Source organism: Lethenteron reissneri, chromosome 13, assembly GCF_015708825.2.
Source record: "Lethenteron reissneri isolate LAM-NWPU_2019-01 chromosome 13, ASM1570882v1, whole genome shotgun sequence".
In the NCBI taxonomy this organism is placed as follows: Eukaryota; Metazoa; Chordata; class Hyperoartia; order Petromyzontiformes; family Petromyzontidae; genus Lethenteron; species Lethenteron reissneri.
The window spans coordinates 7,013,175-7,036,583 of record NC_083791.1 but is presented as its reverse complement, the minus strand read 5'-3'; the positions used below and the strand labels follow the sequence as shown (position 1 = coordinate 7,036,583).

Sequence of the window (23,409 nt, the reverse complement as noted above, 5' to 3'; positions counted from 1 at the left end):
TTCTCACAACTTAAGATTAAGACGACTCAAAAGTTCAACAAAATTAACATGTCACTCAATTTAAAGCTTCGTTAATTCACCGCATGGAAAGGATTGCCATGGCAAACACTGTTGCACTAAACATTGCAGTTAAAGATACATTCAAGTTCAGGATTAATAGAATTAGTTTTCAAGCTACTAAGAACATTTACACAAAAGACAACAACCAAGACTAAGGTGCGAGTTCAGTAAGTCTTATTGACTGTATAGTATATATTAAAGCCTGCATATCATACAAGGGTAGTGATGTGATTACCACACCACACAAAGCCTTAGACTATTAACGCACTACAACAGGTAATAATAAACTTAGGCAGAGTTGGCCGAAGAAAGTGCCAGACCAGGATGACATACTTCTTGGCACTCAAGATTAAGGCCCAAGAATCGTATCGTAGGACAGAAGATAAGCACTGCATCATCTTGCCACACATTCACAAGTACATTTTACTTGGGGAAAAGACTATTGTTGATAACATAACATTTTAAATATTCACAGCCTCAGATGCTTTGATTTATATTGCGATTCAGGAAACACGAACATCAATGCACATTCTATTAAATGGCTTCTGTACAGAATGCTACAAAATGAAATAAATTTAACACTGGGTGGATGCGACTTCTTTCCTTTACGTCAAATTTCTCAAAACCTTTTTTTAGCACGTGTCTTACATATACACTGTATAACGCCAACCTGTAAAAAAAACAGGTAGCAGTTGCTAGAAGTCGTGAGCCTGAGAACATTTTCTCTGGAACGTATGGCATTCCATTCATGGTGCTCGCAAAAAAGTTCAGACTTCATTGTTGCTTGCCCACAAGCGTTATTAACACATTACCCTTGCTCAACGCTCGCAGGGAAGTGATGTGTTACTGGCACCAATGAGGTGGAATAGACCGCAATTTACAGGACCAGCGCAACAACAACAAAATCTAGGGAACTATGAGAAGATCAAAATGTTCATAAAAAATTAAGTAAAAATACTGGAGCCTTTATTCGAGGCACTTATTTATGGTACCGATCTTCTGTAATTTTAGTGGTGGAAATATGTAACGGCTGATTGCACGAGTTTATGAAACGTAAGCTTGGCGAGTTGATAAATGTATATATTCATTTGACATTGTTTACACAATTGAGGTTGGCTGCTTAGGCATCCAGTGTAAGCATATTTCCACGTGAAAATGTAGACTACTTTAGCAAAGATTTAAGATCCGTATCGGTTGCCAACAGGAAAGGAGTTAATCGTGTTCATCTGCCCGGCATAACCGTCAAATTTTGCGCTACACTAAACCCAGCGCGCTGTATAGCAGGAAAGTTTATGCCACCCAAAGCCTGGACGTGTTGTTGAATGGGTGCATTGCACCCACCACACACAAGTCTGCGGTGAACCAAGCGATGTTGGCCAAAGGGCACATGGGCAACAACCGTCTGACCACTGGCGGCGTGGTGCAGGGGACCACACGTTATGGGAAACTATCTCACCCCAACTTTGCAATAGCCTCAGCCACACCTACGCCGTCTGCGGGGATCCGTACGCAGAAATTTGAGATGTGGACCGTGCTGCAAATTCTCATGCAAATCCACATCGGTGTGAGATTTGCCTTCAGAATTTTTCTATCGATGAGCAATTTTTTTTATTTACATGTACGTGTATTCTTGTGGGTTTTATTTTTGTAAAATAGAAAGTTATCAAAGCAAACTTCAATGCTAAAAATGGTGAATGGAAAATTGCATTAGCAGGTTATGGCAATGTGGTTTGCGATACATCTGCAAGATTAAATTGGAGGGGAAAAAACAATGTGGGCATTAGCTTCAGACCGTCAACACTTTTTAGTGCTTAGCTTCAGAACCAAATGTGCCCACAAAATTACAGCATAATTTTCGTACATGAAAACCCATGGGTAACTTTAATTGCTTTCTTCACACCACTGCAGTCTGCGCTCTCCTTCCACGAAGGAATAGCTTAACGACACAAACTTTCTCCTAAAGCCCTCTCATGGCTAGCAGGCCTCGACATTGGCAATCATCTCCTGAATATATTGTCATATGCAAGAATACAATAAGAATTGCTTCCGATAAGCAAAATAAATCAATGCCCTTGTTATGTTTGACAAACCTCAAAAACACTTTTAAATGGTGTGAAATGCTTTGGAAAGAAGCGGAGGCATTCGCAAGAACAGAATTATCGATCATTTGCTGTTTTGTATTAAATTGACAAGAAGTTACTACTGCAATGCAGCCACCAAAAAGACCACACAGAACAATAAGAACAGTTACCCACAATACCACAGTGCTAATAAGGAACAATGCAGCTACTTTTAAGGCCACAAAACGGGCACAAACTACACCACACAATTGCCAACTACGTACTGTTATTTAACTTTGTTGATCAGATTTGGATTTTTCCCCCTTATGGTCTAATATGTACACATTTTATGGTAAGCCACAACTTCAATACCACACGTGAAAAAAAACTGATATCAGTTTTAAACAAAACACACTGTTTTGACAAAGCACATAAGAGCTGACAAGCAAGTACGGTCATTTTTTTACGATTAGATGCATTACAGAAGTCAGTTGGGAGTGTTTTTTGGCAAAAAATATGTATAAATAGCCTTTCTTCATACTACATTAGTCAGCGAAGACTCAAATAACATTTTAGAGATTCCGTAAGTTATTTATTTTGGTGTCAAGATATTCAGCAGGTTCTGCCAATGTAAAAACTTTTTCACGGATGGAGCCTGCGGAGATTAGGGTATCACTAATTTGTAAAAGGGCAAGTTTTGTAGAAGCATGTGGTCACCATCAGTCCATATAATCGTTCATGGGCACATAAAATTAGATATAAAACATACGCCACATGTAAAAAAAAGTGTTTTTGCCAGTTGAAACAAAATTCATGAGTCACTGCTACTAAACCGTGTACAGAGGGTGGGGGTTCCATGAACTGCCGTGACTTTTCAAACGCCGACATTAAAGCGCACGCAGTAGTTGCCCCGATGACCAATTGCCCGGGGCTTCTCTGGTGATTTTATTCGGACCCAAAAAGAAACCTTACTCGCCCGCACCAATTGCTCAATTTTATTTTGCGTGCAAACGTACACAAAAAAAAGAGCGTCCCCCCCCCCAAATAAGCACACACCTTCCGTTAATTAATTACCCTTTTTGCAATTTACAGGAGGGCTTGCCTCTCGCAGGTGTTGTCCATTAAGACGTTTTAGCTTGGGCCATGCACGGTCATTTGGAGACCTTGAGAGGAGCTCTTTGCAAACGAAGAGGCAAAGATACACTTGATTACAGCCCTTTAATGGCTCTACAGTGAACCTTTGGAGATCACCTCTGACCTTGCCACTGATAAGCAGCCAGTTAAATGAATGGCACTACAGTGTAGTCCCAGGGAGACAAATGACCCAGCAGATTTCTTCCATTGTTCTCCACGTGACCTCCAATCACAAAAATGCCAACTTGCAGTCTACAACACCAGTGATTGTTTTTTTCCATCCATATAATTACGGTACTACAATGGCGAGGGACATTCTTTACAGGCAAAATGTTGCAGCGTGCTTTCTACACTTGTACACAAGCCATTGAAATATCCTATAAAAAAGAGTTCTTTAACGTCATTTTTTTTACCAGTATCTTGAATGAAAAGAGGAAATTGCATGCAAAACCATGCGATAGAACCATTCCTAACAAACAAAAAACCTGTTCTACACAACAGATGGTGCTAACGGTCCTATTTAAAATCCACGCATATAAAATGCATTTGATTTAATATACTATTTGAAATACTGTGTCTAAATACATTTTATATATGCAAAAAGTGCATTGCCATATGGGTACATTGGGAAATCATTGCCTAGCTTCAATTGCTAGCCACGGTAAACTTATACCAAGATGAATTATCCACAAAATGAATGAAAAGTGCAAGTCAATTGCTGCTTCCTCAGCCTCCGTGTATAAAGTCCATTATAAGTGTTTCAATGGATTGTCATCTTCATTTAAGAACTACAAATATGCCAAAATATTTTATTACATTTGCATCAACGATTATTTGTTCATTCTAGTTACGGACAAATTACCTCGAATTTAGAAGGCATACAGAAAATGCACCCAGATTGTATTCATCAAAATATCATGACTTAAAAGTTATTTAGTAACACTACATTAAACAGTTCTCCAAGGGCATAACACTTTTTCCTGAACACCTTGCGCAACATTTTATTGACTACCAACTGTGACTATGCGGCACAATGTTGCACCTGCAACATTAAAAAATGTGAAGTAAAATCAGCTTCAAGCATTACCAGGTCCCTACAAAAGTGTTTATCTGGCAAGTAAACACAAGTGATAATGGCTCTATCTGTGCCCTTTCAACCCGTCCGCCCAGTCCCTAACCCATTACTCAAACGTTATCTGTTACGGGCAAACACGGCCACCATCCAACACCAGTACTAGTCACCAAGGCTTCTGCAAATACCAAAAGTTTAACTCTGGCACATTTGGCCAACGGAAAGCATGTCGCATATATAGGGTATGAAAAAATAAGAATAGGTTTTACACTTTCTGGCAATAAAACAGATGTTAAGATGTTCAAACACCAAATAGAAACCTTTTTCATGGAATCACGTCTGCATTATCCACACGTACTTGTGGTGAACATGCAAACAAAAACATGCTCTAATAATATATGCATTGTCTATGGAACTGATTGGTGTACACCAGACGGACTTTCTTTAGGGCCTAAACAAGTCTAGGGTACTTGCGTTTCCATCGTGTGTCTCGCCACGCTGGTCAGTCTCAGCAGGAAGCTCATCACTATATCGTTCCGACTCAGCACTGTTACCTAATATCTGAGCATTTTTTTGTGGAAGGTGAACACAGAGGTCCTTCTCAGGGGCTTCTTTAAAATGTGTCACACTGCAGTGGAAGATTATGCATCACTCAACAAGTCTGTGACCAATACCAACTACCATAGCTGTATTTGTACGTGAAAGAGGGTAAAATAAAACAGTACAATTTACTCTGATATATAAATGCGGGTGGTTTGTATTAAAAATGTGTACAACCCATACCTAATGTGACCTACCCAAGTGACAAACTCACAGCCTCATATTTACCACAACAATGTAGTCTTTTTATCCCCAAGTATATGAGAATTGATAAAAGGTATTGACATGGACACCACAAAACTAGAATACAAATCATAATTGCTTCTCAAGTAATACAAAACCCACTCACGTATCACACCGACGGAACAACTGGCACGCCAAGCCAATTAGGGGCCAAAAATGAGATGCGAGTAAGATAAGTGTGGGTTCAATGTGCCCGCTTGTGAATTCAAAACGTGCCAAAGTGAGAAAATGTGCTGCAGTTAAAACCTAAACTCAATGACTGTATGAATGACAGTTAATAGTCCGTTAACATTCTGTCTTCGAGCATGTACAGCTGAAAGCTATGGATGATGCATCTAAACAAATTTGGAGCCAGTTTAGCTATGAGCTGGCATACACTCCGAGTGCAAAATTCCAGATGAGGATTCGTACCAGCTGGATTTTGGCCACTCGTACAAACATGCCTTGTGCACGATGCGTGCTCATGGAAACTAGCTTGCACACAGTGGCTTTGCCAAGCCAAGTTTTAGTTTAGTTTACGCCGTCATAAATGTTGCTGTTTTTCAAACCTGTGCTCCCACAGGCTCTCTCGACTTGAGAAGGAAACATTGCATATGTCACACTTCTCCTCTCCGGGAGCTGACGAGGAACCAGAGGGAAGGTAGAGCTGCATGGCTGACTGGTCTGCTCTCAGCGCAGAGCTCATCTCTCCCAGGCGGCTGGCAAGCTCTTGGGCCTGGATGAGACAATGACAGAAACATGTAATGAATTTAAAGAGTGTTCCACCGAATAACCAGAAGTGCAACAATGCATCAATTTGTTTGTAGGAACCGATTACGAATGCTCAAGATAAGCGCATTAAAATCACGAGTCAAAATAACGGTATGGCCAAAACTAAAACAATTCACCAAAAATAAGCCAATAAAATTAATCGTAAAACAAAAAAGCAACCCAGCATCATGACAATTCGCAAAATGCTAGGATGAATAGTTACACACCTTCCGTTTAAAAATAATCATTTTAAATAGTGGTATCACCATAATACAAATCATGTACGAACACAGGTCCACACAATCAACTGTCCAATGCATTTACAAGAGAAAATTTTCGCGAGCGGTTAAACTTCACACTGAACTGCCGAAGCCACGTGCACACGTGCCTAGGGCCTGCTATCGCTGCAGGTGGTTTTTCGCAGGTGAGCTTCACAAGCAGCGCACAATGCAATGAACACCTCTTTGCAATCTTAAATCCCTCGATCAGCTACGAAGCTCCTCAGTGGCGGTGTGCACCAACTTGAGCGAGGTGAAGAAGTCAATGACATCCTCAGGGCAGAACAGGTGCTATTTTTCAGTTAATTTGGCACAATGATCTGCTCCCATTGGTGAGTTGTGAAGACAATTGAAGTTCAAAACCCCGAGGGTCGTCTTCTTATGCTGGGAATTCATAGGCTTGCCGACACGCCCCCACACTGGCGCCTTGCTACCGTATTTTAAAGCTGAAATTGGGAATATATCTGAAACAGTTATATTCCCCCACCCCAAAAAAGTGGTCCCGATAACGTACCGTTAATTCAAACTATTCCCTCAATGTCTGCGGACCGACGCCACCGCGGCACGAATATATATTTGCGAGTGCAGCACGCAGTTAATTTACAAAAGGAGAAAATTTGCGCTAAAGCCAACGATTAAGTCTTCACCTGCTCTTGCAATCGGAGGTCACACCGCGTTATCGCACGAGCACAACACAGTTGGCGAGGGCCCGGTGCACGAGGAGTGCGAAAGGCCACACAAACCTGGAAGGCTCGCTGCTGCTGCTGCTGGTGCTGGTGTTGCTGATGCAGTGCGAGGGGGTAAAGACCAGAGCCCAGAGCGCCCAGCATGTGCATGTTGTAGATGAGCGCGGGGTCCATCAGCTCCAGTCGCGTAGCCTCCCGGCTGACCCGATGCTAGAGTGGAAAAGCATTAGCGCGTGTTAATTTACCCGCTTAAAAACCACACAATGGGCAGAGTCTTAACCTTTGTCTGCATGAATGCTACCGCGGCTTAAACTAGTGGAATAATTTCCACAAGCAAATGATCGTTAAAAGGTCTTGATATAATTAGGAATGGACCTTTGGCTCACAATATGTATGACCCACCCATGACTGAAAATACATTTATGTACAATGAGTATTCTACGAAAGTGCCTTTTACTGATATTGTCGCTACATTATTGAAAAGCTCGCAAGGCATGTCCTGAGCTGAAGCAAAGGAAAATGGGTCGTTTCAGTGGCCAGATTTGTGTTGTTTAATATCCCATCTTTTTGGACTGAAGGCATCACTGAGATTATTGCTCAGCTTTATTCAAAATGTGGATCTGGTAACAGGGAAGGCTAACATGCCACTACACACATTTACTTCGACAGTAGGACATTTTTTAACATTTGTTTACATCCTCCATATAACAGAATGCATTGGACCAATCATGGTGGAAATTACACAAACGAAAACCTATTTTTTTTTAACACACATTACAGCTAACAGGCAAACACCAAGGTAGTTATTGTGAATGACAAGATAATGTGCAAAACTGAGGTGCACCTACCAATCAGGACCTTATTGTAAAAAAGCCATATATAAAAAAAAAGGTTTTACACGTTCTTCCAATAATACAGGTGTTAAGATGTTCAAACACCAAAGACACTTATTACATGGCATCAAGTTTGCAATATAATGGCTCCATAGATAAGCCATATATGTATTTAAGAGGTCATTGTGTATTATAGACTGCTCATATTAAAATCTAGATGTATACAAGCGTCATAGATAAAAGAATGAACAGGCAGTCCATTCAATAATGCTCTTAGTTGTTCTTAGTGTTTTATTAACAGAGTAAACATATATGGGAAATGAGACCTCCACAGGAAATAGAGGTCAGTCAATATTTATATTGGACGTTGTATAAATGTGCAGTCATGATGGACAACCGTCAAAAACGACGGCCAAATTTTGTCAGCATAAATTGATATTCCAGGCGACATTTTCAGCTGCATATTCAATTAACATTCGGTAAGGCATACGAAGGTAATATGCATGGATAAATGACTTATTATAATGCGGTGCACTTCCAGTCTTACAGCAATATAATTACGGGAAAAATGTCATTGTGACGGCTTTATAAAAATAGCCAAGATTAACTCCCTAAAAGCTGTCATTCCAGACGCACAGCTCTCAGAATGACAAATCAGCAAAAAAACATGCTTGGGACCTGACATATCTGGGTTAAAACCTGATGTCCATATACTTAATCCTAGCGAGATGAAAATTTAAGTGATCACAAATTATAAAAATTGCATTAATAGATTAGTTTTTTTTATGTCACGACGTGTTAAATGTTTTATATTCATGTGATGTCTAGCACAGCTAGCTCAACGGAAATGCAAGATCTACCATGAAGCAATGTGATGTATATACAAAACGTTTACATGTTACAAATATATTTCTTAAACACTGCATTTTGTTTCCTAATAAAGCACTCCCGATTTGGAATTTCTAAATCGTAAAGTAGGATGACAGCTGTAGTTAAAAAAAAACTATCTCTTTCCCCTACTTCTCCCATCTCTCTGGGCACGCGTATCACCATTAATCGCAACACCTACGTAAGGAGTGTGGCCCTCGATCTCAACATTTGAAGCAACTTCCGGGGGAGACACCATGGCTTCCTCGTCGGAGTCGAGCGGCTGCCGCATCACCACATCTTCGGGGTCGTCCTGCGACGAGTGGCGGTGAAGGTCGCGAGCGCTGGTGATCACGCTGCCTCTTGTGGGTGTCCCGGGCGCCTCCTCCACCTCAGAGCCCGACCTCTCCTGCCTCTCTTCCATCGACTCTTGCCGTGTTGCTACGGAGGCCTGGTTCCCATCCTGCTACCGAAAAGCCACCAGGCCGGTCATTTGTCACGCGTCTTTTAAAATATATACACACTGCGAAAACCAAGCCAGGCTCGGCGTTTCGCTTCTGCAGTGGCAATAATAACCAAGCACTGTTGGTCAAACAAATATTTGAACGCTTAATCAGAAATTTATCATTAAAATGCTGTCAAATATTTATTTGAATGAAATAATGGCTTACATACCACACAATTATAATTAAAGTCAATTTTCATTTGCAAAATGTCCGTGTTTTGCCATGTGATCGGAACATGAGTACAAAAAATAACTGTACAATGAAGTAATTTTATATTTTATATTAGCGCAACTAGCCTGACTTGAATATTAACGCTCGGTTAATGCTCGCCTTTGCAAAGTGACGCGTCAAATTCTCACCAATTAAAATAGACAATAATTTGGCAAAGCAATCCTATGTCACCTCACTTAGCCAAGTGAGTAACTGTTTGTACATCAATGTAAAATCACACATTAGCAGAAGGTTCTGCATTTAAAGAAGCAAGTATAGGTCGGGGTGGAACAAAAAGACATACCGCGCCTGAGGTTTCCATTTGGCTCGAACCTCCAAGGTGCTGGCCAGCAACAAGCGAATGTCGCAGGCTCATGAGGCTGTCCACGGCGACTCGTCGGGGGCTCAGCGAGAAGCAGCCGGCTTGCAAGCCTGCCGCTTGGGCCTCTGTCAGGCGATGCTGCTCCCCTAGCATAGCGGCCATCATTTCCAGCGCGTGATGGGAAGGCGCTCTGAGATAGAGGCCCGAAGGGTCCTCCCTACCCCGGGCTGCCTCCAGCTCACCCCTGCTCAACTTCTGCGACGAGCACGCCAGGTCCTGAGGCATGGAACCTTCGTCGGCGATGACCTCTGTAACCACAGCCTTTGCTGCCTTCTCCTGCAATCTCAGAAAAATGCCATTTTTGTGGCGATCTTCATGGGTGTCCTCCCGATATCTGGAGAAGCTACTGCTTCGTCCCTGCTCTCTTACCGTCACAGCCTCTTCGTCGGCATTCGACGGTCTGAGATACAAACTGGGATCGCTATTGGTACGGTCTATGGACCTCTGAGGCCCATCCTCGCCGACAGAATAAGCCGATTCGAAAGCACTGTTCTCGACCTGCTCTGGTGCCATGGACTCTTCGGACTGAATGCCTTCGAGGCTGTGAGAAGGCACAGCAGCGTCCGCGTTATCAGTCGACAGTGAACCTTCACTGAGTCGGTGTGTTGCACTTCTTGACGTTCTCGAGTAGAGTTTCTTGCGGCCCCCAACACCAGGCAGCCTCGCCTCAGTTGCTATCTGCAAAGCAGCTTGCGATGTTCTTGGGTACAAATCACGATGTGAATGTTCCGCCACAGAGACCCCAGCCACAGTGTGTTGCAGATAGACACCGTGTGGCATTCTGGCAGTGTCACCGTGCTCACGAATGTTGGCACCACTTTGGTGTCCTTCATCTTCCGTAACCTCTGACTCATTGCCCTCTGAACCCTGCAGGCCCTCAAGGAGTTTTAAACACTGTTCTTCTAAGTACTCAATCTCTAATATCTCAGCCGCATATAGGAGATCGTCCAGATCTTCTGGCCGAACCTCCAATGTTGATGTATACATATACTCCAGCACCTGAGGAGGCAATGACAGAAAAATATTAACCATATACCTAGACATAATAGATTTATGAATACGTTGTGTTCATTTGGGGTCACTTATGAGAATTGCTGTTAAAACGATTATTAATAATTTAGAGAAAATGTCAAAATCTGTATTATTTTGAGGTTATAATGGCTCAAATCTCATCACTTATTAAGTACCTTTTGAATGAACAAAAAATGTAACAAATGTACACGGTGCATATTAAGCATGGATTTTTTTTCCCAACATCAATAACAAAAGGAAATATCCTGTGATTAATTAATTAAAAAATGTAATTAACAAACAAAACATTTTATATTCCCCATGCTTTTTTCCCACAAGGCCCACTATTCATTTACATCCGACGACTCAGCCGCATAGAGGTTCAGGGCCATCACAGCTGGCCACGCCCACACTCTGCCCCTTACCTGCGCGAAAGTGCGAGGCGAGAGAAAGTCCAAAGTGTAGCGCGTAGTATCGCCACGCTGACCAAACAGCAGCTCAAACATCTTGCTGGCCGCCGCCAGGACGGCGCGATGGGCCGGGAACTGCTGCCCGTCCACCTGGATGACGACGTCGCACAGCGTGCCGGCTTGCCGCAGCTGGTTTGCCCGGTGAAGCATGGCCCCTGGGTGCGAGGGGTTCACCAGCCGGATGGCCACCGGGGCGTCCGGCACGTTCATCGTGAACGTGCGTTGGACGGCCACGGCACTGTTGCTCCTGCTAGCCTGAAAGAAATGTACTCGTCTCGAAATTCTTTCGTCCGTTCGCTCATTACCGCCCCTTAAGCCAAAAATTGGCCACTCTGCAGAATGGTAATAATTGCATGCCAATGTTCAAGCATTCTTCTGTACTCCATTTTTTAAAATAAAATTGCAGTTCATAATTTGCGTGCATGACTGAACACTGATTACATTTATCCGTGTTTTTTCCCTCCCAAAAAACTAAACTAGGAGTCAGCCATCAAGTTAAACAGAATAAATTATTGTAGTCATTTCATACAGAATATAGTCAAGATCCATCTAAAGCCCGTATCCTCTGTGTAGTCCTTCTTGTGAAAGCATAATCCTCGCTAATCTATGTCTGAAGACAAAAAAAGCCCTTTACAAAACAGTGCCAAACCGGTTTTAAAATGACATACAATGCAAGCCTGTACAACAGGCTTGGCTTCCGTTCCTTAAACATCACCCATGTCATTCTTAGAAGCAACACGATGCGTACCCTAAAAAAAAATGCAACACTTCACTGCAGTGGCATTTAACCGGTCTTTTGGCAAGAAGTGAAACTGGAAAGTATGCAAAGTCCCTAACGTTTCCTACGTACGAGTAGCCTTAAAGTCGTTACTTTTGCTGAATACCGGGTGGGTGCTGAAATATTCCCTTCGCCGTGAGAGGTCGTACGCCGCTGCGTTGCCCGCTACCAACTCCTCCTCTGCGCGAATATCAAGCTGCACATTCCTACTCCAGAGGATCGGTTGACTGTGACTGCGTTCCAGCGATCAAGAGCCACACTCTGCCCCTCCACATGGGAACTCACTGTACTGTAAACAGTGCCAGCCTGCCTATAAATAGCCTGACATACTTCCAGCAATGACGCAAGGCGTGTTTATACAGCGCTCCCTGCCCGTACCGGCTGGTTGAATGCAATGTAAGTAACTCTCATGGAACACAGCCTGCCCTTGTGATCATCATATTGGGTGGCATGCATAACAAAACTGTCCCATCTAATTTAATCATTTCAAAATGAGCAGCAAAAAGGGCTTTTGTTCGTAACTTAGCTCATAATTGTTGTTCAAAACGGTTTAACAGAACGCAAGCAACAAATCAAACTACCACTTGCAATTGGCATTCCAACAAAAAAAATACTTTATACAACAAAAAAACCAGCTATCCGTAAATTATTAAAATCGCCATTCAAATGTGTGTGCATTAAAAAAAACGTGCGACACACGTGGCACAGTTGATTAAATGTTTGCAAATATCATGTCTAATAAAACGAGAACATCTAAGGAGGATTTTCTTCTTCTTTGGGTTTCTTAAAACACTCCAGCACTGAATGGCTACAGAGTAATGGTTCCTTTTGGAGCTCATTAACTGCTGTGCATTGGAACTCAATGCATTTGCCCACGAGAGCGCACAGCAGCTGTTTTGTTATTTAGATGTAAAACAGCATGCTGCCAAAAGAAACAAGGTCGAGTTTTAAGAGAAGCATGCCAATAAAACATTTTTAAAAAGCTTTCGCTATCAGAATCTACCCGCCTCTCTCCAGTTAGCCCGTTTGGTATGTGGCAACCTTACACACCATCCACTAGCTGCATACATAAACGTGCTCAGTAAATGTGCAGGAGACAGGCTTAAACCCAGAACTCTTTCAGCAGGGTCTTGTATGGAATGTGTGACTGAATGCTTCATTTCAAACACAAACGTATGAAATTTATCTCAACGCTTGTTTTTCTCCAATATAAATAGCAACTCTCGTTGAACTGCAGTCCCGATGCTGTGCAAACAGCCACCACACAAACGCTGGCCATGGAAATGTGTACCCAAACAGTAAAGAAAGGCGAGCGTTAGCCATCCTTTTAGACATTGTTCTGAAAATCGAAGCAATACCAACATGAATTGCACCACTGTAAAGCCACGAAACCCACGGACAATTATTTTGCCTTAAGCCACTAAAAAGCCTAAACACATCTCTTATAGAGGAAATTAATGAAAATGCACACTAAATTTTCACAAATTGCTTTACGTCAAGTGCAGCCTGGACAGCCATCTAATGAAAATTGGAGAAAATGTTCATGGAATACTGTATATCACGGCTGATGATAAACGACATGCAGAGCATACGCAAGTAATTCAATACTATCAGTATTACTATAATCAGCAATGACATCTCGGCCCACGTGATTCCATTGTCTCATACCGCTGCACAAAAGCAGTCAGCTGCTGCTTTATTGGAGAGGTTATTTCATTTTAAAAGCATTCCTTCTTTAATAACACCAACAACAATGATGTGTGTTCCATCCATAACACGCCATCGCAACTACATCATCCCCCAAAACATTGTCCACTCACAAACCTGACCTTTTAAATGCTCTTTAAACATTATGGTCCGAACGTCACAAAATATGTGTGGTACACGGAGTATAAATACATGCTGGTCGGGTATTAAAACCACGTCCAATTTCGGCATGCTGCCCTTTATAAAAAGGCGACCTGGACACATGATGTAAAAGTTAATAGCGCAAGAATTGATAGTGGGGGAATGTTAGGGGGGGGTGGGGTGAATGTGTTTTGGTGGGAAAAGGGAGGGTTCACTTCTATTGTGTTTTAAATGCCTGTGCCCTGTTCATACAAAAGCGTGGTCGCCGAGGTGCCAACGGTACATGTCCATGTGTTAGACAGTGAACAACACAAGGTACCACATGGCACACTGCTGCCACACGTTTTCACCCACGTGCATCAGTGGGGTAAGCAAACAGGGCCCCCCATTCAGATTTAATTTTATCATCAGCACAATAAAGAAGCTGGGCAAGCTCCAGTGAGTCGTGTACTCCTCTTGCGCGAGGAATAACAAGAGCTGAGAATATTAAGATCCAGAGGTAGCAAATAAACACAATATTGTCGCACCGTTGGGGCTATTTAGATGTCAGAAAGTAGTGTACTCCACTGTGTTATAATAAGGAATTGTTGGCAACGTGAAGATCTAGAAATTCCATGCAATAGCAGTATCATCGCCAACTTAGATTGCACTACACAAGAGTACTAACCGCAAGTTTTAACAAACAGCAAGCACCAGTGAGTAGTGTACTCCACGGCGCTAGGAATAAACAAGTCCTGGCAAATTTATGATCCACGAATTTCAATCATTATTAGTATCGGTGCCATATTTATTTCACCACAGGCACTTGCAAATTCTAGTTAGAATATGCATCAGTAGATCGTGTATTCCATTATGCTGGGGGAAACAAGAGATGCCAAAAGCATTAGTCCACGAATGTCAATCATTAGCAGTATTCGGTGCCATATACAATTGAAAAGTGAGTACAAATTAAGCACTTGAAAAGGAAATTCTAGTCATAGAAAAAGGCACCAGTAAGTGGTGTACCCCCAGTTGCTAGGAATACAAATTCCCGGTAAGACCACGATCCCAAGACATTCAGAATTTCAATCCGTAAAGTACTGGTGCCATATATTTTTTTGCCATTTCTTGATTATACCACGAGTGCCAATGAAGCCCTTTGCTAAAGCAAATTCTTGGTCGGTGAAAGGCGCCAGCCAGTAAGTAGCCGTCCCTCCACTGCATTGGGGAAAACCAAGTTGGCGAGTGATGTAAGTGTCAATGGCGAAACACGTGGAACACAACAAAGGGCACAGAGCAAAAGAACACACACACACACAGTTGCGAAACGTTAACGGATTACGTGTTAAGCAAGTTTGGAAGGGCGTATATAAGATGTACAATGCAACAGTGTACGTGGTTATTCATGAGCACGGTGATTATATTTGTAACGTAGTTGTTAAAACTGTAATGTGCAGTTCTTGCACAAATCGGTGGCTACTGTATGAGCACATTTGACCAACACGTGCATTTCCCCTTAATGCAGTAAACTGCACCGTGCACATACTACGCCGTAATTATTTAACACATTTAAATGATTACGATGAATACTGTTCACACACTATGTAATGAATACTATTCACACACTATGTAGTGAATACACCTGTTTAATAGTGATTTTGTTTTTGTTATCATGTAAAACAAACACGGATGGAACTACGTCTCACTAACGTGACTGTCGTGTTGATAATACAATGTGCGTTCGTTCCACGTGCAACTCTACTACATGAAACATTTACGTACACGGTAAAGTTATTACATAGTACCGTGCTTAAAAACACTATCGGTGGACAATGGATATACAGTACATTCCTGTGCTGTCCCAAGTCAATGTAACTTTAGTCATCTTAGTACCGATTGTACACACGACTACATTATATTTTACCACACGAGTTAAGTAAATATGCCATGCATACAAAACCACACACTGTAGTGTAATAGGAGAGGGATGCCACCTTGCAGTTGAGACAATGAGATCATATACACGATAACAATTTTAAATACGCATTATTTTACCCTTTAACAATAGAATCCATTGCGTTAACTTGCTGCATTTAATTAAAGCTCCATGTGTCAGTGTACTTTACGTCCCGGTTCAGCAAAGCGTAGCTCTTTAAACGTCATACAGTGAATATTACTGCAATAGTTACGACACGGTATATGTATTATTACATAGACGCGTTGTATTACTCTACACTATGTGAATGGAATTACTCCCGTGGTAATTACTCTACGCTAATTCGTACATTCCACTTGCATTGAAGACACCAACAGCGACACGGTAGATTGTATTGCGCTATAACGCAAACTATTGAAGCGTGCCACTGTGATGTAACACTGCAAGCCATACGCATTGTACAGGCTACATTCATTGTACAGGCGACAGTCATTAATACAAGCTACACACATTGTACAGGCTACAGTCATTGTACAGGCGACAGTCATTGTACAGGCTACACACACATTGTACAGGCTACACAGTCGTTGTACACGCTACACACATTGCATACACTACAGTACAGTACTTGTAGAGACGACACTCATTGCACACACGACCGTCAGGCTACAGTCATTGTTCATGCTACAGTCATTGTACACGTTACACAGTGTACATGCTACAGTCATTGTGCACGTTACACAGTGTACATGCTACAGTCATTGTGCACGTTACACAGTGTACACGTTCCAGCGTTACACACACACAATGACCACGTCACACGCATTGTGCACGTTACACAGTGTACACGTTACACAGTGTGCACGCTACACACAGTGTACACGCTACACACAGTGTACACGCTACACACAGTGTGCACGTTACACAGTGTGCACGTTACACACAGTGTACACGCTACACACAGTGTGCACGTTACACAGTGTACACGCTACACACAGTGTACACGCTACACACAGTGCACACGCTACACACAGTGTACACGCTACACACAGTGTGCACGCTACACACAGTGTGCACGTTACACAGTGTGCACGTTACACACACAGTGTGCACACACACAGTGTACACGTTACACACACACAGTGTACACGTTACACACACACACACAGTGTACACGTTACACAGTGTGCACGTTACACACACAGTGTACACACACACAGTGTACACACACACTGTGCACACACACTGTGCACACACACAGTGTACACGTTACACACACACAGTGTACACGTTACACACACACGCAGTGTACACGTTACACACACAGTGTACACGTTACACACACATTGTACACGCTACACACACGCACACACTGTGCACGTTACACACACACGCACACACTTACGCACCTCGCCGCTCGCTAAACAACGACCCCCGCTGCCTCTGAATCCATGAATGGAGCCCCCGAACCACTGTCCCTGTGCTGCTGGTGGTGGTCAGTGGTGGGAGGAGGTTGGTAGTGGTTGTGGGTGGTCAGTGGTGGTGGGAGGAGGAGGTGGTAGTGGTTGTAGTTGATGGTGGTCAGTGGTGGTGGGAGGAGGAGGGGGGGGGAGGTTGGTAGTGGTTGATGGTGGTCAGTGGTGGTGGGAGGAGGAGGTTGGTAGTGGTTGTGGTTGATGGTGGTCAGTGGTGGTGGGAGGAGGTTGGTAGTGGTTGTGGGTGGTAAGTGGTGGTGGGAGGAGGAGGTTGGTAGTGGTTGATGGTGGTCAGTGGTGGTGGGAGGAGGAGGTTGGTAGTGGTTGTAGTTGATGGTGGTCAGTGGTGGTGGGAGGAGGAGGGGGGGGAGGTTGGTAGTGGTTGATGGTGGTCAGTGGTGGTGGGAGGAGGAGGTTGGTAGTGGTTGTGGTTGATGGTGGTCAGTGGTGGTGGGAGGAGGTTGGTAGTGGTTGTGGGTGGTAAGTGGTGGTGGGAGGAGGAGGTTGGTAGTGGTTGATGGTGGTCAGTGGTGTTTGGAGGAGTGGGGGAGGTTGGTAGTGGTTGTGGTTGATGGTGGTTAGTGGTGGTGGAGAGGAGGTTGGTAGTGGTTGTGGTTGATGGTGGTAGTGTGGTGGGGGAGGAGGGGGAGGTTGGTAGTGGTTGTAGTTGATGGTGGTCAGTGGTGGTGGGAGGAGGAGTTGGTAGTGGTTGTGGTTGATGGTGGTCAGTGGTGATGGGAGGAGGAGGGGGGGAGGAGGTTGTAGTGGTTGTTGTGGTGATGGTGGTAGGAGAGAGGTTGGTAGTGGTTGATGGTGGTCAGTGGTGGGGGAGGAGGAGGTGGATTGTTGTGGTTGATGGGGTCAGTGGTGGTGGGAGGAGGTTGTAGTGGTTGTTGGTGGTCAGTGGTGTTTGGAGGAGGAGTGGGGGGGAGGTTGGTAGTGGTTGTGGTTGATGGTGGTCAGTGGTGGTGGAGGAGGAGGTTGGTATGGTTGATGGTGGTCAGTGGTGTTTGGAGGAGGAGTGGGGGGGAGGTTGGTAGTGGTTGTGGTTGATGGTGGTCAGTGGTGGTGGGAGGAGGAGGTTGGTAGTGGTTGTTGGTGGTCAGTGGTGGTGGGAGGAGGTTGGTAGTGGTTGATGGTGGTCAGTGGTGTTTGGAGGAGGAGTGGGGGGGGAGGTTGGTAGTGGTTGTGGTTGATGGTGGTTAGTGGTGGTGGGAGGAGGGGGAGGTTGGTAGTGGTTGTAGTTGATGGTGGTCAGTGGTGGTGGGAGGAGGAGGTTGGTAGTGGTTGTGGTTGATGGTGGTCAGTGGTGATGGGAGGAGGAGGGGGGGAGGAGGTTGGTAGTGGTTGTGGTTGATGGTGGTTAGTGGTGATGGGAGGAGGAGGTTGGTAGTGGTTGTTGGTGGTGAGTGGTGGTAGGAGGAGGAGGTTGGTAGTGGTTGTGGGTGGTCAGTGTTGGTGGGAGGAGGTTGGTAGTGGTTGTGGTTGATGGTGGTCAGTGGTGGTGGTGGTGGGAGGAGGTTGGTAGTGGTTGTGGTTGATGGTGGTCAGTGGTGGTGGTGGTAGGAGGAGGTTGGTAGTGGTTGTGGTTGGTGGTGGTCAGTGGTGGTGGTGGAGGTTGGTAGTGGTTGTGGTTGGTGGTGGTCAGTGGTGGTGGGAGGAGGTGGTTGTGGTTGATGGTTGCGTTCGAACAAAGGAACGCGCACGCTGAACCACACGGCACACGCGTGTCACCCGGCCACTCGTGGGCGATGTGAGCGAGTCTCATGTGTGTTGTATGTTGTGTGTGTTGTATGTTGTGTGTGCGTGTTGTATGTTGTGTGTTGTGTGGTGTTGTGTGTGCGTGTTGTATGTTGTGTGTTGTGTGGTGTTGTGTGTGTGTGTTGTATGTTGTGTGTGTGTGTTGTATGTTGTGTGTGTATTGTATGTTGTGTGCGTGTTGTGTGTGTTGTATGTTGTGTGTTGTATGTTGTGTGTGTTGTATGTTGTGTGTGTTGTGTGCGTGTTGTGTGTGTTTTGTATGTTGTGTGTGTGTTGTATGTTGTGTGTGTTGTATGTTGCGTGCGTGTTGTGTGTTGTATGTTGTGTGTGTGTTGTATGTTGTGTGTGTTGTATGTTGTGTATGTTGCGTGTGTGTTGTGCGCGTGTTGTGTTGTATGTGTGTTGTATGTTGTGTGTTGTATGTGGTGTGTGTTCTATTTGTGTGTTGTGTATGTTGTGTGTGTGCACACAACACGAAGACAAAGATCCCCTCCTGTAACAGACTGTTTGGGGGGGGCAAGTGGCTGTTTAGTGATCACCAATGAATGCCCCCCACTGTGGCACACGAGGGGGATGGGGGTGGCCATCGGCACCACTCCCGGCCGCCTTTGTCTCCCCAGTGGTGATTTTTTTTGTTACACTACACGGCGCGTCGTGTACTCATTTGAGGCCGAGTCGACCTAGCGGAGAGCCAGAACCGGTTCACACATCTCGCCACTTGTTAGTATTGCTCGGCCTTGAGCCGGAATCGCGCTCATTAAGACACATTAAGACGCACGAGGAATTTGCCGCTACATTAAAGGACCACATTCATGACACAAACATAACACATTCATGACACAAACATGACACAACATGACACAAACATGACACAACATGACACAAACATGACGTGTGGGTGTAAGTGTGCAAGACACGTGCCATAAGGCAGCTGCGCTCATTGACACACGCGTTAAACACATTTTACATATACACACACACGTATTATACAACATAAACACACACACGTATTATACAACATAAACACACACACACACGTATTATACAACATAAACACACAAGTATGCACGCAACGCGCCTGCCTGCAATATGCGACGCACACACAACCACCAACACTATCACCCCCCACCACAACCACCATCACCCCCCACTACAACCACTATCACCCCCCACCACAACCACTATCACCCCCCACCACAACCACCATCACCCCCCACTACAACCACTATCACCCCCCACTACAACCACTATCACCCCCCACCACAACCACTATCACCCCCCACCACAACCACCATCACCCCCACTACAACCCTATCTACAACCACTATCACCCCCCACTACAACCACTATCACCCCCCACTACAACCACTATCACCCCCCACCACAACCACTATCACCCCCCACTACAACCACCATCACCCCCCACCACAACCACTATCACCCCCCACTACAACCACTATCACCCCCCACAACAACCACTATCACCCCCCACTACAACCACTATCACCCCCCACAACAACCACTATCACCCCCCACTACAACCACTATCACCCCCCACAACAACCACTATCACCCCCCACTACAACCACTATCACCCCCCACTATCACCCCCCACTACAACCACTATCACCCCCCACTATCACCCCCCACCACAACCACTATCACCCCCCACTACAACCACTATCACCCCCCACAACAACCACTATCACCCCCCACTACAACCACTATCACCCCCCACAACAACCACTATCACCCCCCACTACAACCACTATCACCCCCCACTATCACCCCCCACTACAACCACTATCACCCCCCTATCACCCCCCCACTACAACCACTATCACCCCCACTACACCACTATCACCCCCCACAACAACCACTATCACCCCCCACTACAACCACTATCACCCCCCCACACACAAACCACTATCACCCCCACTACAACCACTTATCACCCCCCCACTATCACCCACTACCCCCCACTACAACCACTATCACACACCCCCACTACAACCACTATCACCCCCCCCCACTACAACCAGCTATCCCCCCCAACTACACCCTATCAACCTCCCACTAACAACCACCTATCCACCCCCACTAAGCAACCACTATCACACCCCCACTACAACACTATCACCCCCACTACACACACCTATCACCCCCCACTACAACCACTACACCCCCCACTACAACCACTATCACCCCCCCCACTACAACCACTATCACCCCCACTACAACCATGCACCCCCCACATCAACCACTATCACACCCCCCACTACAACCACTATCACCCCCCACATCAACCACTTCCATCAACCCCCCCCCCCACTACAAACCACTATCACCCCCCACTACAAAACCACTATCACCCCCACTACAACCACACAGCACCCCCACGACAACGCACTATCACCCCCCACTACAACCCACTATCACCCCCCACTACAACCACCATCACGCCCCCACTACAACCACATCACCCCCACTACAAGCCACTAGCACCCCCCACTACAACCACTCACACCCCCACTACAACCACTATCACCCCCCACTACAACCACTATCACCCCCCACTACAACCACTATCACCCCCCACTACACCACCATCACCCCCCACTACAACCACTATCACCCCCCACTACAATCCACTATCACCCCCCACTACAACCACTATCACCCCCCACTACAACCACTATCACCCCCCACTACAACCACTATCACCCCCCACTACAACCACCTATCACCCCCCACTACAGCCACTATCACCCCCCACTACAACCACTATCACCCCCCACTACAAGCCACTATCACCCCCCACTACAACACTATCACCCCCCACTACAACACCTATCACCCCCCACTACAACCACTATCACCCCCCACTACAACCACCATCACCCCCCACTACAACCACCATCACCCCCCACTACAACCACTATCACCCCACCACTACAACCACCATCACCCCCCACTACAACCACTATCACCCCCCACTACAAACCACTATCACCCCCCACTACAGCCACTATCACCCCCCACTACAACCACTATCACCCCCCACTACACACCTATCACCCCCCACTACAATCACTATCACCCCCCACTACAACCACCATATCACCCCCCCCACTACAACCACCATCACCCCCCACTACAGCCACTATCACCCCCCACTACAACCACTATCACCCCCCACTACAACCACTATCACCCCCCACTACAACCACCATCACCCCCCACTACAACCACTATCACCCCCCACTACAACCACTATCACCCCCCACTACAGCCACTATCACCCCCCACTACAACCACTATCACCCCCCACTACAATCACTATCACCCCCCACTACAATCACCTATCACCCCCCACTACAACCACTATCACCACCCATCCACCGCGTTACCTTCTCTAACGACGTCACCTCCGCCGTGTTGCTGTTGTTGTTGCTGTTGTTGCTGCTGTTGTTGCTGTTGTTGTTGCTGTTGTTGTTGCTGCTGCGTTCGTTTCGCAGCGGTCGCCCTGTGATGAGCGACTCCGCCGTTCGACTGCGGTGGTCAGCAACTACAGCGCTACTAAAGTACTTGTTGTTCGACAGCACCGAGTGCTTCTCTAAACTGTTGTCTACGATTGTTGTTGTCGGGTGATGTTGTTGTTGTTGTGTTTTTGTATTGTTCTGGTTGTGGTCACGCAGCTACGGTAGTTGTTGTTGTTGCCGCTGTTGTTGTTGTTGCTGGAGTTGGGTGGCGCGCGCGCGACTGCGCGTGCCGATCGCGGGAGTCATTGAGAGCCGAGTGTGCGCGCGGTGTGAGCCGAACACCCGCCTCCCTGCCCCCCCCACCACCTCCTCCTGCACCCCCCACCACTACCACCTCCTCCTCCTCCTCCTGCCTCACTCCATCCCTCCCTCCTACCTCCCCCCCACCACCTCCTCCTCCTGCACCCCCCACCACTACCACCTCCTCCTCCTGCCTCACTCCATCCCTCCCTCCTGCCTCCCTGCCCCCCCTCCCACCACCTCCTCCTCCTGCACCCCCCACCACTACCACCTCCTCCTCCTCCTGCCTCACTCCCTCCTGCCTCCCTGCTCCCCCCCCCACCACCTCCTCCTGCACCCCCACCACTACCACCTCCTCCTCCTGCACCCCCCACCACTACCACCTCCTCCTCCTCCTGCCTCACTCCCTCCTGCCTCCCTGCTCCCTCCCACCCCCACCACCTCCTCCTGCACCCCCCACCACTACCACCACCTCCTCCTCCTGCCTCACTCCATCCCTCCCTCCTGCCTCCCTGCTCCCCACCACCTCCTCCTGCACCCCCCACCACCATTACCACCTCCTCCTGCTTCACTCCATCCCTCCCTCCTGCCTCCCTGCTCCCCCCCCCCCACCACCTCCTCCTGCACTCCCCACCACTACCACCTTCTCCTCCTGCCTCACTCCATCCCTCCCTCCTACCTCCCTGCC

At 46.0% G+C, this 23,409-nt stretch overlaps 1 protein-coding gene across 5 annotated transcripts in view; it reads right to left on the bottom strand.

The window, feature by feature from the left end:
* LOC133342055 (zinc finger and BTB domain-containing protein 16-A-like) overlaps nucleotides 1-22,732 on the bottom strand; it is a 64,398-nt gene extending 41,666 nt beyond the window's left edge. For 2 of the 5 annotated variants that reach the window (XM_061550961.1, XM_061550966.1), the window contains exons 1-6: nucleotides 22,350-22,732; nucleotides 11,118-11,417; nucleotides 9,604-10,680; nucleotides 8,786-9,046; nucleotides 6,941-7,093; nucleotides 5,718-5,884 (exon numbers count right to left, since the gene is read on the bottom strand). In XM_061550961.1, the coding sequence (XP_061406945.1) occupies nucleotides 5,718-5,884; nucleotides 6,941-7,093; nucleotides 8,786-9,046; nucleotides 9,604-10,680; nucleotides 11,118-11,372 (1,913 nt within the window). In that variant the 5' untranslated portion in view covers nucleotides 11,373-11,417; nucleotides 22,350-22,732. Of the gene's footprint in view, nucleotides 1-5,717; nucleotides 5,885-6,940; nucleotides 7,094-8,785; nucleotides 9,047-9,603; nucleotides 10,681-11,117; nucleotides 11,418-12,033; nucleotides 12,161-17,112; nucleotides 17,243-22,349 lie in introns of those variants that run through there. The other 3 variants (XM_061550964.1, XM_061550963.1, XM_061550965.1) reach the window with 3 other exon arrangements.
* Nucleotides 22,733-23,409: the final 677 nt, after the last annotated feature.